The 18,330-nt window shown below is 40.2% G+C and overlaps 1 protein-coding gene across 1 annotated transcript in view; it reads right to left on the bottom strand.

Moving 5' to 3' along the window:
- LOC100759972 (ATP-binding cassette sub-family G member 3) overlaps positions 1-18,330 on the bottom strand; it is a 52,136-nt gene that overhangs the window by 24,242 nt on the left and 9,564 nt on the right. Inside the window, exons 2-8 of the mRNA XM_027388472.2 lie at positions 17,890-18,110; positions 11,839-11,898; positions 10,945-11,059; positions 10,250-10,402; positions 7,063-7,199; positions 4,742-4,893; positions 3,269-3,370 (exon numbers count right to left, since the gene is read on the bottom strand). Of these exons, the coding sequence (XP_027244273.1) occupies positions 3,269-3,370; positions 4,742-4,893; positions 7,063-7,199; positions 10,250-10,402; positions 10,945-11,059; positions 11,839-11,898; positions 17,890-18,092 (922 nt within the window). The 5' untranslated portion in view covers positions 18,093-18,110. The remainder of the gene's footprint in view (positions 1-3,268; positions 3,371-4,741; positions 4,894-7,062; positions 7,200-10,249; positions 10,403-10,944; positions 11,060-11,838; positions 11,899-17,889; positions 18,111-18,330) is intronic.

Genomic DNA, 18,330 nt, shown 5'->3' with positions numbered 1-18,330 from the left:
ACACCACTTCCTGAACATAGCACCAGTAGCATAGACACTGAGATCTACAATTAATAATGGGACCTCCTGAAACTGAGAAGCTTCTGTAAGGCAAAGGACACAGTCAGTAAGATAAAATGGCAGCCCACAGAATGGGAAAAGATCTTCACCAACCCCACATCTGACAGAGGGCTGATTTCCAAAATACACAATGAACTCAAGAAGCCAGCCACCAAAATGAAACAAAATGAAACAATGAAATTACAAAGTGGGGCACAGAACTAAATAGAGAATTCTCAACAGAAGAATCTAAAATGGCTGAAAGACATTTAAGAAAGTGCTCAAAATCCTTAGCCACCAGAGAAATGCAACTCAAAACAACTCTGAGATACCATCTTACACCTGCCAGAATGGCTAAAATCAAAAACACCAATGACAATCTATGCTGGAGAGGATATGGAGAAAAAGGAACACTCCTCCATTGCTGGTGGGAGTACGAACTTGTAAGACCACTCTGGAAATCAGTATGGCATTTCCTCAGGAATGTGGGAATCAGTCTACCGCAAGATCCAGCAATTTCTCTCTTAGGCATATACCCAAATAATGCACACTCATACAACAAGGACATATGTTCAACCATGTTCATAGCAGCATTGTTCGTAATAGCCAGAACCTGGAAGCAACCTAGATGCCCCTCAACTGAAGTATGGATAGAGAAAAATGTGGTACATTTATACAATGGAGTACTACTCAGCAGAAAAAAGCAATGGAATCTTGAAATTTGCAGGCAAATGGATGGAACTAGAAGAAACCATCCTGAGTGAGGGAACCCAGACACAAAAAGACAAACATGGTATGTGCTCACTCATATATGTATTTTAGACACAGAGCAAAGGATTACCAGCCTACAATCCTCTTCACCAAAGAAACTAGGAAACAAGAAGTACTCTAAGGGAAAAAAAGCAATGGACCCCAGGAATGGGAAGGGGCAGGAACTCCGGAGATAATTGGGAGCATGAGGGTAGAGGAGAGGGAGTTGCCAGAATGAGAGGAAGAGAAGAGGAGAGGAGGAAATGGAGGAATGGAAATATTGAGTTGGGGGAAGAATAGAGGAGAGCACGATGAGAGATACCATATTAGAGGGAGCCATTATAGGTCCGAGGAGAGATCTGGCACTAGGGAGATTTCCAGAGGAGAGATCTGGCACTAGGGAGATTTCCAGAGACCTACAAGGATGACCTGAACTGACAATCTAGGCAATGGTGGAGAGGATAACCTAAATGCCCTTCCCCTATAATGAGACTGATGACTACTTTTTATGCCATCCTAGAGCCCTCATCCAGTGGCTGATGGAAGCAGAGGCAGACATCCACAGATATGCACTGAACTGAACTCTGGAACTTAGTTGCAGAGAGGGAGGAATGAAAATCAAAGGGGTCAGTACCAGGCTGGTGAAACCCACAGAAACAACTGGCCTGTACAAGGGGGAACATATTGACCCCAGATGCTGTCTGGGAGGCCAGTACAGGACTGATCCAGACCCCTGAACATGGATGTCAATTAGGAGGCCTCCGCACTCTATGGGGCCCCTGCTAGTATTTTTCCCTGGTGTAAGAAAGGACTTTGAGAGCCCATCCCACGTGAAGGGATGCACTCTTGGCCTGGACAGATGTGGGAGTGCCTAGGCCCAGCCCAGGATGATGTGGTGGACTTTGGGGAGCCCCCATCAAGGGCCCTACCCTGCCTGGGGAGTGGAGGGTGATTGGGGTGGGGGGTAGGTTGCAATTAGGGGGGAGGGGAGGAGAGGGAGAAGGGATTGACATGTGAAACAAGCTTGTTCCTAATTTGAACTAATAAAAAAAATTACAAAAAAAGGCACATGTGAATGCATATGCAAATATGAATGTATATGCAAATTCATGTATATGAATATGCAAATATATAAACTATCAAGTATCTTGTTTAAATGTTACAAACAAAGCCAGGCATGGTGACATAGCCCTGTAATACCTACACTTGGGAGGTGAGGTAGAAAGAGCCCACATTCAAGTCTAGTCTGGCTACGTGAGAAACCATATCTAAAACAGTAACAAAAATAATATGCCAGTACCAAGCTGTTTTTCTTACTATAGCTCTATAGTAGAGTTTCAAGTCATTAATATTGACACCTCCAAAAGTTTCTATGCCATTGATCTCTTTTTGTTGTATTATTGCTCTAGGTAGAACTTAGAGTACTATATTAAATAGACATGGAAAGAGTGGACAGCCTTGTCTTGTTCCTGATTTTAGTAGAATCACTTTGAGTTTCTCTCCATTTAATTTGATGTTGGCTGTCAGCCTTTAGAGGCATCATCATCCCTGTCTTCAAACTCTACTATAGAGCTACAGTAATAAAAACAATTTCATATTGCTATAAAAACAGACAGGTGGATCAATAGAATTGGATCCAAGACCCTGACATTATTAATACACAACACCTGTGAACACCTGATTTTTGACAAAGAAGTCAATGGAAAAAGGAAAACATCTTTAAAAATGGTGCTGCCATAACTGTATACCAAGATGCAGAAGATTGCAAATATATCCGTATCTATCACCATGCACAAAACTCAAGTCCAAGTGGATCAAGGACCTCAACATAAATCCAGCTACATTGAACCTGAAAGAAGAGAAAGTGGGAAGTATCCTTGAACACATTGGCACAGGAAACTACTTCATGATTATAACACCAAAAGCACAGACACTGAGAGCAACAATCAATAAATGGGACCTCCTGAAACTGAGACGCTTCTGTAAGGCAAAGGGCACAGTCAACAAGACAAAATGAGAAAAGATCTTCACCAATCCCACATCTGATAGAGAGCTGATCTCTAATATATATAACTCAAGAAACTAGACATCAAAATACAAAATAACCCAATTGCAAAAAAGGTGCACAGCATTAAACAGAGAGTTCTTACCAGAAGAATTTCAAATGTCCAAAAGACATATAAGAGAACCATGGATGGATGCAAAATGAAATTTAAAAGAATAAATAGTTTATAAAACAGAATAATACAACAAACAACAGGTACATTTGTTTTTAAACAGAAATTTTCCCCGTGACAATATCATATAAATGTTCTTTCATAAATTAAGTAAAAACACCTAGTACTAAACTGACAACAATGTCTATTAGCTAATTTAGGACAGTTAATAAACATAAAAAGTTATAATCTAATAAGACTTATAGTTGTGTTTTAATTAAATCAGTTAGACAAAAATCTGTGACTCTAGAAGTCTCACATACCTTCATAGCAGTCTTCCTCTGTGTCTAATATAGCAGAGGAGCCTCCACTAATGATGTCCAGGAAGAAGTCTACAGGGTTATTGAGAGAATCATAGTTGTAACCTACAAAGAAGATAGGCCATGAACACAAACCTGAGGACCCTCTTTCAGAGAGTGGGAAAGGGTAGAGGAGAAAGAATCTAAGAATTTCTTCCTCCTCTTGTCCTTCCCCCACTAATTTATCCTTTCCTATTATATACTCACTCATACTATTCAGCATTCTCTCTTTTCCAGCCTACTGTATACATGTACATATTTATTTTGGTGGTATAGATACATATACACATACATACAATATATAGACATAGACAGAGTAGACATAGCCATAGACACAGACATAAACAAAGATATAAACTAGACATAGGCATAGCAAAGACTACATATAAACATAGACTAGATATAGACAATGACAACTAGACATATATGGAGAGTAGATATAGGAATAGATTAGACATATATATGGCCATAGACATAGACTAGACATGGACCTAGACCAGACTGGAAATAGACTAGACTAGAACAGAACTAGACTAAACATAGGAATAGCCTAGTCATGGATATAGACATAGCCTTAGCTACACATAGACATAGATATAGACTAGACATAGACATAGAAATAGTTAACAAATATAGATATAGTCATAGACATAGAACACACACATATATGAATTCTTCCAAAGAAATAATCATTTGAACCCAGTCTAAATTTTTATTGGACTCTATAGACTCAGAAATGTTCACATATTTTTAATTGAAAATATTAATCAAAAACAAAGATTGATGGACAGCAAATATTTAACCCTATATTTAGAGTCAAGAGATTCATCCATAACTATATCCATGTTTTGCTGAAATAAAACTGATGGCATGAACCATTAAAAGATATTTCATCATCCAATCTGACTCAAAACAAACCAGGAAGAATAACAACATGAGTCACAAAAGCCAGACTTAAGCCTCTATAGCCTCCAACATTCTCTAAACCTGAAATGAAATGCAAAGTTACTACTAAGTTAAGTGATATCTCCAGCTCCTCAGAGTCAGATCAAACTAAGGGAAAACTGAAAACCACCATCTGCTATGTGAGCAAGAACATAATGATACTGGGCCTTTCCAAAGCTCTTCCCTGAGGGATAACTATGCCTGGTGCCAGCATATTAATCAAGAAGGTCACCACTACTGCAAAGCAGAGCAAGTGGCTCAGTAAAAATACTGTAACACAGGCATGATACAGGAAAGGAGAAATAAGAGAGACCTGAACAAGCCCATGCCTCACAACTAAGAGTCCTGTCACCACATTAACCAAAGGTCTTTAAAATGGAGAAACCCATACACAGCATGTCTGCATGAGGGTCAAGCTGCTTTCCTGAGAACCTCTGTCCTCCTCCCAGATCCTGTGAATAAAGGTGCTTTCACAGCAAAAGTCAATCATACCTGCAGATGTGAAGTACTCCAAAGCCTTCTGTGCAGGGCCATGAAACATGACTTTTCCTGAGGCCACTAATGTGAGGGTATCAAAAAATCTGAAGATGGAATACGGAGGCTGAGTAATGGAGAAGATAATTGTCTGTCCCCTCTTAGACATCCTAAATTTAAAGAGGAAAAAACTGTAAGTCATTGCACAGAGGAACCTTGACATTCTCAACAAAATGTTTTATTCCCCAAGTTATATTCTTTGTTCCCATTTCAGTTTGAATTTTCCTTAAAAAACACCTCATCTCACTTGTATCATACACCTGATAGGAAACCAGGCTAAAGCTTTTATTTAAAAGATTAGTTCTACTAAAGTGTGGGATGTCAGTAGTCCAGGATCCACTCAAGCATTATTGACAATGAAAATCACTGGCAGTCTTCTAGAACTGAGTGGGAATATCTGGGAGTCAGTGAAAGGAGTCCAAATCATGAACAAGCAGCCCAGGTTATGGACAGGTTCACTGAAGCTTCAGAACCAATAACAGAGCAAATATTACAACTATGATTGTATGCATAATTCCCTCTAATCATTTACTTTCTTCCTCATCAGGAAGTGGTTTTCACTGTTTTGACAATGTGATTCACATTCCTAGCCTTGCTCTCTCTGCTAACACTTCAGCAATAAACCTCATTACAATCTTCACAATATCAGCATAAAGCTATTCTAATATAATTTCCCCTTTCTGTTGATAAAGGTTAGAATGTCAAGCAAAAGACCAAGGGGTCACAGTTAGTGAGGGGCAAGCCTGGGACTTCATCATTGGTTTAATCTCATGATAGGAAAAATAAGCTCAACTAACATTTCAGGATGTCCTATCTTCTCTTTTTTAACCAAAAACTGCTTAAAACTACTGTGAAAATACTTTCATTTAAGATGCATATGGTGGCATATGTGTAATATCTCTGCCTTTGGGAGGATCAAGGTCTTTGTTCAAAAAGACAAAAGAAAGTATGAATGAAAGAGAGGGGGAGGGAGGGAAGGAAGGATGGAGGAAAGAAGGAAGGTAGGAAGGGGAAGAAGAAGGGAAAGAAGAACAGAGAGTAAGAAAGCTGGACATGATAATGCACACCTTGAATTCCACCAGGACAATCAATTGTTAGAAACAAGGGCAGAATAATGTTGTAATAGCTGATTTTTTCCCTGTCAGATTATTATTAATCACAATAAGAAAAACTGCAATTTCATATCATATAACCCAGCAACCACAGCTTGATTAGATGATCAAGATTCAAGCCAAGCAAACAAGATGGCTCAGTGGGTAAAGAAATTTGCTGTCAAGTCTAAAGACTTGAGTTCAGTACCCAGAACCAACTTGGTGGAAGGAGAAAGTCAACTCCTTGACTTGTCCTCTGACATCTACATGTGTGCTACACACACAGACACACACACAAAAAAAATAAATGTTTAGAAAGTATTCCATCACTTGTATGTACCTCCAGGAGTGTTGGAGACCAATGAGAGCACAGCATATCAGGGCCTGAGTGTTCTCCCAGAACACTGGGAGAAACCTCACCTAGGATGATCCTATGCAATGCACTAAGACACGCCATGGCATGAGATACACTGGCAAACAGAAAAGGCATTCCATACTGGAAAATGAACAAGAACTTGATCTTAGAGTATCCTGAAGTAGACAGGAAAGGGGACAGTCAGGGGAAGTGGTGATGCCTGAGGAGTCTACAGATTGGAAGGTGGCAAGGCCCCCATTGTTGACTTCATCACTGGGAAGGTACAACGATGGAGAGATCTTGGATTTTGGCAGGAGTGTTTAGGGCAATGGATCATGATGTTAGAACAAAACAAGGAACAGGGGAAAGGAGAAAAGACAGAGAGAACAGTAAGTTCTGCTGCCAGGAGCATAGGTCATGGGAATGGGTTAGCCCTTATATGGTTCTTGGGGTTCTTCATTCAGTTTGGAAATCTTAATGTATCTTAAAATCAAAAAACCTAATCCTTACACTTTTTCTATCACTACTTCAGCCACAGACTTCTATCTTGAGAGAAGGAAATGCCGTTTTCCTCCACCCAGCACTCTGTACAGCTCTCACCCCCAGCTCACTTGTCACATGCTTGAGGGTTATGCAGACTGGCTATTTAAAGTGGTGTTCTCCACAGTCATCTTTCCCTATGCTTTTCTCTATTGTTCTTGATTTATTAATTGAAGTTTCCCTCTAATAAACAAGAAAGAAATTCTGTTGCTTACTTCTGAATCTCCTACACCAAAATTCACACAAGTGACCAGGTATTTAGTGAATAAAAATAATGTTCCTTCAGCACTTACCTTCTCAGGACCGAGAAGACATCAGTAGTAGTGCTCAAGTCTAAGTCAGTGGTGGGGTCTTCCAGGAACAAAACAGGATGCCCGGTGATGAGCTCCATTGCTATACTGGTCCTCTTCCTGAGCTCCTTTGATCTAGGCTAAAGCACCAACAACCATCATTATCAACAAGGACAACCACAGTCATCATCATTTTGTGAACTAGCTGGTTCCAGCAATAAAAGGTTTTGTTATATCTTTATCCTGATGAGCAGGGTATGGGCACCTGGGAGAAGAAGGAGGATGTTCCTCTTTTCCAAGGGAGTAGAAAGAGGCTCAGGTCAGAACTGACATGATGCCCATGCCAATGACAGTTCCTGTTTGTTCTTTATCAAATCACATATTTGAGGGCAATGAGTTAACAAAATCCCAGACTGGCAGAGTGGAATCTCTGTCTAAGGAATGAGGAAGATGGGACAGGAGATGAAGTTATTTCTAGTAAATTAGTGGTCATTTAACACCCTCCCAACACACATACACACACACACACACACACACACACACACACTATACAACATACACACAACACACAACACACAGGCACACACAGATATGCACACACACATGCACACACTACTTGTTATAAAAAAATTCCATAATGTCTTATGTAGGAGGAAAGCAGCCAGTCTCCCTGGCTGGGCCATGGCCACCTGGGCCCCCAAGCACATGTGCTATAATAACTTCCCCTTGGTGCCAACCTGGAATCTGCTACTGTGCTGACAGAGTGCTGATGTAGAGGCACACATCTGGTGGAGCCATTGGAGAAAGGACAGCTCATCTCTAGAGGTCTAAAGGGCCAATGGGACACAGAGGGGGAGTATATAGTCAGGCCCAATTTCCTTAATAAATGAGTCTGCTTCTGTCACTCTCCTCATTCCGGAGAGTCTGTGTTGTTGACTCTGTACATTCTTGCACCACTCGCAAAAGGGGTATCCTTATAGGGCCACCAGCAACAATGCTACAGCCTTATTAGGAATTTTTTAACTTCAACATTGCAATTTTATATTATTTACACTGTACAACATCACAGAATTCATGACTCATCCTTGTAGACAAATCCAAAGCTGGTGTAGTCTACAGGTTTGCACAGTCTTTGTAGCAGTATCATTGTATAAGGTAAGAGGGAATAGTAAGGTTTAGGGGGACACAGAACAGGAAACAATTCTCTCCAATGATCCAGCCCTACTGATAACATACAACAAAGGATGTTTGAGGAATGTGGGTGAGTGTGGTCAGGACAAGGCAGAGGATATAAAGGAATTATTCATTTGGATAGTTACAAATAGGGTTTATAGATAAGCAGATGTCCTTAGTTTTATAAATGAAAAGTAATTAAGTCTCAGGAGTAAGATACTACTTAATGTTCTTTTAAAATGCTGAAGTGAGAAACAGCTTTAGTGAGTTGCTATTGTGAACACTTGGAAGCCCAGGAGGCTGTTATTAGCAAGTATATTATTATGCTGGCCACATAACAGTCAAACTTTTACCGTAACCACATATTCCCCCTACATTTCTTAAATGAAAATCTTATGAAAGACTGAAGAGAAGTTTAAGTAGTGAAATGAACGTCCCACACAAGCTGGAAGCCTGAGTTCAATCTCTGGAACCCCCATAAAATAGCTATATGCAGTGGCAGGAATCTGTAATTCCATCAAGACATGATTACAGTGAGATGGGAGGGGGATCAGAAGCATCAGACATGTGTGCCATTAGCAGAACAAGACAGGCCCTGCCTTAAAAACAGGGTGGGAAGAAAGAATGGACCCTTAACAAAGTCCCTGAGTGTGCTATGGCATTTAGCCTGAACTGGCCATCTCTTATAATCAGATTGATGACTACCCCTTGGAATAGGAGAACCTTCATTCAGCAACTGATGGAAACAGATGCAGAGATCCACAGGGCCAAGCCTGGGGAATCCTCTCCTGTTGAAGAGAGGGAGGAAGGATTATATGACCCACAGGGGTCAGGGTCATCACAAAGGAACCCACAGAAGCAACTGGCCTGCTCATGGGAGCTCACAGATTATGGACCAATGGCTAGGGAGCCTGCATGGAATCAGCCAAGGTCCTCTGCATATGCGTGATGGTTGTGTGGTTTGGTATACTCATGGGAATCCTGACAGTGGGAAGTGATCCTGTTCCTAGTGCTTTGTCTGGCTTTTGAGAACCTGTTCCTAATGCTAGGTTGCTTTGCCCAGCCTTAATACAAGAGGAACTTAGTCCTACCTCAACTTGATATGTCATCCCTTGTTGGCACCCGTGGCATGTTTGTCCTTTTTGGAACAGAGGAAGGGGGAGAGGGGAATGAGAGGAGGGGAGATAGGAAGCTATAATTGGGTTGTAAAATAAATGAAAAAAATTTAATTAATAAAAATTATATTAAAATTCTTGCAATCGATTACATGTCATGACTTTTTACATAGTGCGGCCTATGATGGGCTGGGTCTTTCCACATCACTTATCTTAATCAGGACAATCACATACAGAGATGTCCTCAAGGCAACCTGACTACAGTTCCTCATAGAGACTCTGCTAGGTGATTCCATGTGATTCTAGACTGTGTCAACATGACAGCTAAAACTAACCATCACAGACAGGATAGGATAAAAACACAGAAAGAAAGACTACATGAAATAATAGGCACCAAACAAGTAAAACTAAATGCTAAAGAGACCAAGTATAACCCCAAAGGAAATGAATGCAGAGTAAAACACAAAGCCAGAGTCCTCCATCTCACATCCTATGTAAGTCCAGACATACAATCTGAAACAACAAAGGAGCAAGTCTTGTAGGGGAAGAGACAAGAAACAGAATAAAGCCCGTGTCAAATTCTCTACAAAGTGAACAGTTTCAGGCTGAAGGAAGAGTAGGCTTATGTGAGGAACACATGGAAATGGCCATGTGAGGAACAATTTTTCCTGCTGGATTACACTCTATCCCCAGGCTTTACCATTGCTAAGATGGTTTCCCAGCTTAATTTCCACTTTACATCCTGTAACCAGTCAGTCACCCATTAATCTAGACAGCAGCCATCTAGACCACACACATTATAGGAAACTGATGACTGAGGGTCATATTATCCACACAGGGATTTCTTTCTGTCTCTCTCTCTCTCTTGGCTTGGAGTCTTTCGAGATTTTTCTTCACATTACCTTGACATTTGACTCCTCATCCAGATGCAGAAGTTCAAGGACCTCATTAATTCGTCTTCTTTTTTCATCTCTCGTTATAGACATTGGAAGTCGAAGAGCTGCTGAGAACTCTACATTCTCTCTCACGGTCATTGTGTGCATCACCATGTCATTCTTAAGATTGAGTGGAATTTTTATTGCAAAGAGTTATCAGTAACACCATCACTCTAATATATGTAACCTAATCACATGTAAAGCACACCCAATGTAATGTTCTACTTAAAAATAGTCTTTCAATGTTATTAATTTCTAGTAGAAAGCCTGATGAAATAACATTGACCCCCCTCCCATTTGCCTTCCAAGTAGAGTTCAGGGATTTTGGTGACTGCTATCTGCAATTATTTTCAGAAAACATCTTCTAAGCGGTGGAGAAAGATGGAGTAAGGGCAAGGTTAGACAACAGTAGTCCTTTGTAGAATTAAATCACAGCTGCAATTACTAATATTTTACCATAGATGTCATATTCAATCCCTCCTCTTGTTTCTATTTAATAATGTCAGTCTCAGGCTAACGAGTCATTAGCAAAAGCTGGTATAGAGAAAGTTGGGCCTATAAATGTGTCATATAATGAACTGAAAACACACAAATCTACAAGCTGAGCATCTAACCATACAGAGGCAGAGGAAATCTAAAATTACAAACCCACCAACACTTACTTGTGGGACATAACCAGAAGTACATTTGAAATTAGCAGGTCGAGGTTTTCCATTTATCAAAACATCTCCCAATAATCCACGTGGATCTTTCCTTGCAGCTAAGACATCTAGTAACCTACAGAGGGTTGTATATGTTGTGTGGTTTACTTTCTCCCTTCAGTAACAGCTGTCACCTTTCAGCCACTCAGAATAAATATTATTCATGTCAAAAGTTTACCTGAAATTATACACACACACACACACACACACACACACACACACACACACACACCTTTTATTTCAGTATGTGCTCTCATACAGCCCAGAATTATGAATGTAAGACATGATCCACATGACTGTACCTCCCTACTTTCTGACCTTGGGGACTAAAACAGGTAATATCCTTCTGTATTTTGAGAGCTGGACCTGGCAATGTTTTCTTTTTTAAATTTATTTTATTTGAATCAGAAAAAAGCCTGCTTCACATGACAATACCAGCTCCCTCTCCCTCTCCTCCTCCCCCACTCACCAACTAGCCTCCCACCCTAATCCCCTCTCTGCTACCCAGGGAGAATGAGGCCCTCCATGGGGGATCACCAAAGTCTGTAATGCTTTCTTGTCCCCAGAAACTTCTCCTTTGTCTTTCTAATTTTAATACTATCTCCCCACATTAAATAATAATATGACCCAACAACAAATGCCAATCACTGTATCATTTCCCAGCAGTAAATTGACCTAAAAGACTTTCTGTTGGTGGTAGACAATAAGAATGCACCCTCCTGCACATTATCCACAGCACACAGGACAGACTCACACATATACACTCACACAGTGCTTAGACAACTCCTAAAGAAGTGGTTTTACAACTGGGAAACTGGATGCAAAGGGCTTGCACATACTTTCCATTATACTCACAAAGTTCTGCTCCCATCCTGAGGTCCCATGATGGCATTGAGGCCAGGTTTCATGATCCCACTGCAAAAAATTCAAACTGGGTAATTTTTCTATTTAAAAGAAGTTATATTATTTTAGTGTCTATACCAAGTATGCTCTTTAAGTTGGGTGAATTGTACACAGAAAATAAGCATATATTCATAGAAAAATAAAATATTAATAGAGGTATCAGTTGCTAGTGGGGACTCATCAGAAAAATGGCTCAGACATCACAAAATCCCTTTTGTTCATTATTTAAATGACTTGTCTTTTTTGAAACATGGTGCATCTAAGTTCAATGTCCTTGAAACAAGTAGCAGGTTCTCATGAAAACTCTATTACACATACATATGGCCCGCATGTGTCAAGTACATAACAGCTTCTTGCTAACGTTTGATGATGAGTATCTTCATACACCCCTGCTTGCTGCCTAGTAAACCTAACTGAGTAAAACCAATGAGTCATGGAATATCAGTTAATGTGTTCTTACTGTTAAAATAAAATCAAATTAAAAGCAATTAATTCCTCCTAAGTAGAAATCCAAACAATAGAAAGAAGTGCTCCAGAGGATAGGAGGGCATTACCAAGTTTAACACTCAAAACAAAAAACAAAACCCTCTGAATCAAAATAGAAAAGCTAAACACACACACATAAAATGATAATTTCCTTCCCAATAAAGAGATTAGAATATGCTCAGTTTACAGTTGGGAGTCATCCCTCAAGGAGAGGAGATCCTTCATTGATGAATAGGTATAGCACAAATACAAGTTATGTCAGAAAACTGAATTAGAGTAGTTAATATCCAGATTGAAATAAAGGTATTTTCTTATAGAAAACTTAGCTCCTTTCCTATTGGTTACTTCATATCCGGACAATGTATCAATCCTTTGACCTGCCCATTTCCCTCTTGGTAAGAAAATGATGGAGGCTGTAGGTGGAGGAGCAGAAACTGCCCAAGAACAGAGGGGATGGTTGGGGTAGGGAGGAAGAGTCTATGCTGAATATGGATGGGATCTTTCTCTGTGTGATCTGTCCTTAGATTTGGGTGGAAGCATGCCTTCTCTATGTCATGGGACAATGTGTGCATTATTAGTTTTAGCTCTGTGTAGCTACTGATGAATTTTGAGCAAATAGAAGAGAACCTGGACTTTCTGCTGTTGGGACTTCCTCATTGCTTCCATCTCATCACTTGTAACTGCCTCAGCCAGCCTGTTATAAACTCTCAGGTCAGTTTCGGGAGGGGATGTGTCTCAAGATGGGTACACAATTCTTTAATATTTTCAAATTTTTAGTATTTAAAACTGCAATATTCCCTCATATCACTTGATTTTAAAAGTATGCCTTTTACATTACTCTGTTGTCCTTATTTTTATTGAATTACAACCATTTCTCAGAGTTGTTTTTCTGTTTGTTTTGTCTTGTTTTGGTAATATGTCTAAGGTTTTGTCAAACCTGTTTGTATTTTCAAAGAACAAACTTTCTGTGTCATTAATTCATTATGTTCAACACACATAATGTCTGTCTGGACTCGGCCCTCTGTCCTCAGGCTGGCACCCAAGCCGCAGGTGAGTCTATGGTGTTGCTCTGCCCCCAACCTTCCCCATCAACCCGTGATCACTTCTGCCTGAGCACCCCACCCCACCCCAGAAATGACTGGACCTGCCCAGACCAGAAGGCCCACCCTGAGTCTGGACACACCTCATCCTTGCCCACCCACTGCCCTCTGCCCTCCGGCTACTGCCTGAGCCTGAACCCTCTGCCTGCCACCCAAGAGAGGGAGAGACCCCACCTGCACCCATTGGAAGAAGGGATGGGAAGACGACAGAGTAAGAACACACTCAACAACAGAAAGACGAATACGACACCACCAGAATCTAGGGACTCCACACCAGCAAGAACTGAAAAACCCAACATAGAGGATGAAGAAGAAATGGAACTTAAAAATTATCTTATGATGATGATAGAGACCATTAAAGAGGAAACAAGAAAATCCCTCAGAGAAATAGAAGAAAAAACAAGCAAAAAAATTACATGAAATGGAGGAAAAGACAAACCAAAAAATTCAAGAAATAAACAAATCCCTTAAAGAATCTAAAGAAAACCAAGAAAAAACAACCAAACAAGTGAAGGAAAACAATTCAAACAGTTCACGGTTTGAAAGCACAATTAGAAACAATAAAGAAAACACAGAATGAGGAGCTGCTGGAAATAGAAAAGCTGGGTAAATATCAGGAACCCCCGATGTAAGCAGAACCAATAGAATACAAGAAATGGAGGAGAGACTCTCAGGTGTTGAAGACTCACTAGAGGATATAGAGTCATCGAACAAAGAAAATCTCAAGTCCAACAAATTCCTAACACAAAATATCCAGGAAATATGGGACACCATGAAAAGGTCAAACCTAAGAATAATAGGTATAGAAGAAGGCGAAGAAATTCAGCTCAAAGGTACAGAAAACTTATTCAACAAAATCATCGAAGAAAACTTCCCCAACTGACAGAAGGATATGCCTATGAAAGTACAAGAAGCTTACAGAACACCAAATAGATTGCACAACAAAAAGAAGTCCCCTTAAACATAATAATCAAAACACCAAACTTACAGAATAAAGAAAAAATAGTAAGAGCAGCAAAAGAAAAAGGCCAAGTAACATACAAAGGCAGACCTATCCAAATTACACCTGACTTCTCAATGGAAACGTTGAAAGCCAGAAGATCCTGAATAGATGTTCTACAATTTCTAAGGGAACATGGATGTCAGCCCAGACTACTGTATCCAGCAAAGCTTTCAATCACTATAAATGGAGAAAACAAGATATTCCATGATAAAACCAGATTTAAGCAATACATATCCACAAATCCAGCTCTACAGGAATTAATGGAAGGAAAACTCCAATGTAATGAAGATAACTACGCTCAAAAAACCGTAGGCAATAGATAATCCCACCAAACACCAAAAAAAAAAAAAAGTGGGGAAATCCACACACAATAACACCACCACCAACAAATCCAAAACAAATAAGAATCAACAATCAATGGTCATTAATATCCCTCAAAGTCAATGGTCTTAACTTGCCTATAAAAAGAGACAGGCTAACAGAATGGATACGAAGACAGAACCAATCCTTCTGCTGCATACAAGAAACACATCTCAACTTCAAAGACAGACGGTACCTCAGAAGAAAAGGTTGGGAAAGATTTTCCAATCAAATGGACCCAATAAACAAGGTCATATAGCAATCTTAATATCTAACAAATTAGACTTTACAATATCAACTAACAACATAAAATATCTTGGGGTATCACTAACCAAAAACAAGACCTGTATAGTAAGAACTTTGAGTCTTTAAAGAAAGAAATTAAAGAAGATACCAGAAAATGGAAATGTCTCCTATGTTCTTGGATAGGTAGGACCAACATAGTAAAAATGGCAATCTTGCCAAAAGCAATCTACAGATTCAATGCAATTCCCATCAAAATCCCAACACAATTCTTCACAGACCTTGAAAGAACAGTACTCAACTTCATATGGAAAAACAAAACAAAAAAAAAACAGGAGAGCCAAAACAGCCCTGTACAATAGAGAAACTTCCAGAGGCATCACCTGACTTCAAGCTCTATTATAGAGCCATAATCCTGAAAACAGCTTGGTATTGGCACAAAAATAGACAGGTTGACCAATGGAATCAAATTGAAAACCCTGATATTAACACACACACCTATGAACACCTGATTTTTGACAAAGAAGCTAAATTTATACAATGGAAGAGAGAAACCATCTTCAACAAATGGTGCTGGCATAACTGGATTCAGACATGTAGAAGATTGCAGATTGATCCATATCTATCACCAGGCACTAAACTTAAATCCAAATGGATCAAAGACCTCAACATAAATTCAGCCACAGTGAACCTCCTAGAAGAGAAGGTAGGTGGCACCCTTGAACAAATTGGTATAAGAGACCGCTTTCTGAACATAACACCAGTAGCTCAGACATTGAGATCGACAATTAATTAATGGGACCTCCTGAAACTAAGAAGCTTCTGTAAAGCAAAGGACACAGTCAGCAAGACAAAACACCAGCCCACAGATTGGGAAAAGATATTCACCAACCCCATATCTGACAGAGGGCTTATCACAAAAATATACAATGAACTCAAGAAGCTAGCCACCAAAACACCAAACAATGCAATTAAAAGATGGAGTGGAGAATTAAATAGAGAATTCTCAACAGAGGAATCCAAAATGGCTGAAAGACACTTGAGAAAGTGCTCAACATCCTTAGCCATCAGGGAAATGCAACTCAAAACCACTGAGATACCATCTCACTCCTGTCAGAATGGCTAAAATCAATAACACCAATGACAATCTATGCTGGAGAGGATGTGGAGAAAGAGGAACTCTCTTCCATTGCTGGTGGGAGTGCAAACTTGTACAGCCACTTTGGAAAGCAGTATGGCAGTTTCTCAGGAAAATGGGAATCAGTCTACCTCAAGATCCAGCAATCCCTCTCTTGGGCATATACCCCCAAAATGCACATTCATACAATAAGGACATATGTTCAACTATGTTCATAGCAGCATTATTTGTAATAGCCAGAATCTGGAAGCAACCTAGATGCCCCTCAACTGAAGAATGAATAGAGAAAATATGGTATATTTACATAATGGAGTACTACTCAGCAGGAAAAAAAAACAATGGAATCTTGAAATTTGCAGGCAAATGAATGGAACTAGAATAAACCATCATCAGTGAGGTAACCCAGTCACAAAAAAGACAATCATGGTATGTACTCACTCATTTTTGATTTTTCAACATAGAGAAAAGGATCACTAGCCTACATTCCACACTGCCAGAGTAGCTAGGAAACAAGGAGGAACCCAAGAGAAGATTGCATAGCCCTGGAAGAAGGGGATGGGGACAAGAACCCCTGACCAAATTGGAGCCCAGGGGCAGGGAGAGGAAGGAGAGTCTTCATCCAGTTGCTGTTCGAAGCAAAGACAGACACCCATAGCTAAGCACTGAACCATACTACTGGAATTCAGTTGTGCAGAGGGAGGAGGGTTGAGCAAAGGAGTCAAGACGGGGATGGAGAGACCTGTAGAAACAGTGGACCTGACCTACTGATAGAATGGAGATCTTACTCATAAAGCTGGGGATACAGCATTGGACTAATCCAAGCCCTCTGAATGTGGGTACCAGCTAGGAGCCCAAGACAGTCTATGGCTCCTCTGACAGTGGAGCCAGTCTTTATCCCTAGAGCACAAATGGACTTTGGGAGCTCATTCCCTATGGAGGGATACTATTGCAGTCCAGATACAGCAAGGAGGGTCTAGACCCTCCCCCAAACAATATGACAGACTTTGAAGGTCCTTGTTAGAGGGCCTCACTATCCCTGAAGAGGATTTGGGGGTGGGTTGGGGTAGGTTGGGTGGAGAACATGGGAGGACGGGAGGGTGAGAGAATGGGGGCATGGATATGTAAATATGAGTAATTAAAAATAATAAAAAATTTAAAAAATCCATTGTTTTTTTAATCTCCATCTCATAATTTCACTGTGACCATGAGTCTATCTGTAGGTATGAGAAGATGAGGCTGGGGGAATGTTCAATGGGAGAAGCACTTGCTGTGCGAGGGTGAGGACCTAAGGTAAACATTCAGAATTCACATAAAGTTGGGTGTGGTAGTGGCACCTTTAACATCATGCTCCATGGAGAGATGAGAGACAGAGACAGGAGAATCCCAGGACTCTTGCAGGCTGCTAGTCTAACATACACCTCAGTGGACAATGAGAGACTCTGTCTGCAACAGGGTAGAAGGTGAAGACCAATGCTCAAGGTTGTCCTCTAATAGTCTTGTGCTACCATGTGCCATAGCTTCCTGACATCTACACATGTGAACATGCACACATATACAATTATATACACACATATGCACATATACACACACATACACACAGTTTCTCTAAAATAAAGTCTGTGTTTGCTGAAAAAGTTGTTCAATATACTGGTCTCTTTAGTTCATGCACATACTTGATATTTGATAGTCTTTCTATCACACAAGTTTTTTTACGAAATGGAAAGCCACTCTGCACTGTTTCTCGATAGCTGATGTTATGAAAACTTAACACAGCCTCTCCAGTGAATGTGTTCAGGTCACTGGTGTCCATTCCAGGAAGGTCATTGGGCTTTCTTTCTATCATTGGGATTGCAACAGGGTCATCATTGGAAGACATCTTGAGAGGTTCTTCTTCCTGTAGAAGGAACAGCAATAGTAAGTTGATGGTCCACACAAACAACACTATAACACAGGACAGCACACTTACAGATTGTATTAAACTGTGCAGCCGCAGGCACGTTCCTTCCTGATGAACAGTACACATTACTGAGATTACCTGACGACCCAATGAGAATCAGATATAACCGAGTATATAGATTCGCCTTAGATACCAAATTCCTAAGAAACAAGGGAGC

This window comes from Cricetulus griseus (assembly GCF_003668045.3).
Source record: "Cricetulus griseus strain 17A/GY chromosome 1 unlocalized genomic scaffold, alternate assembly CriGri-PICRH-1.0 chr1_1, whole genome shotgun sequence".
Taxonomy (NCBI): Eukaryota; Metazoa; Chordata; class Mammalia; order Rodentia; family Cricetidae; genus Cricetulus; species Cricetulus griseus.
Note: the sequence above shows the minus strand (reverse complement) of the source record. Positions and strands in the feature narration are given on the sequence as shown.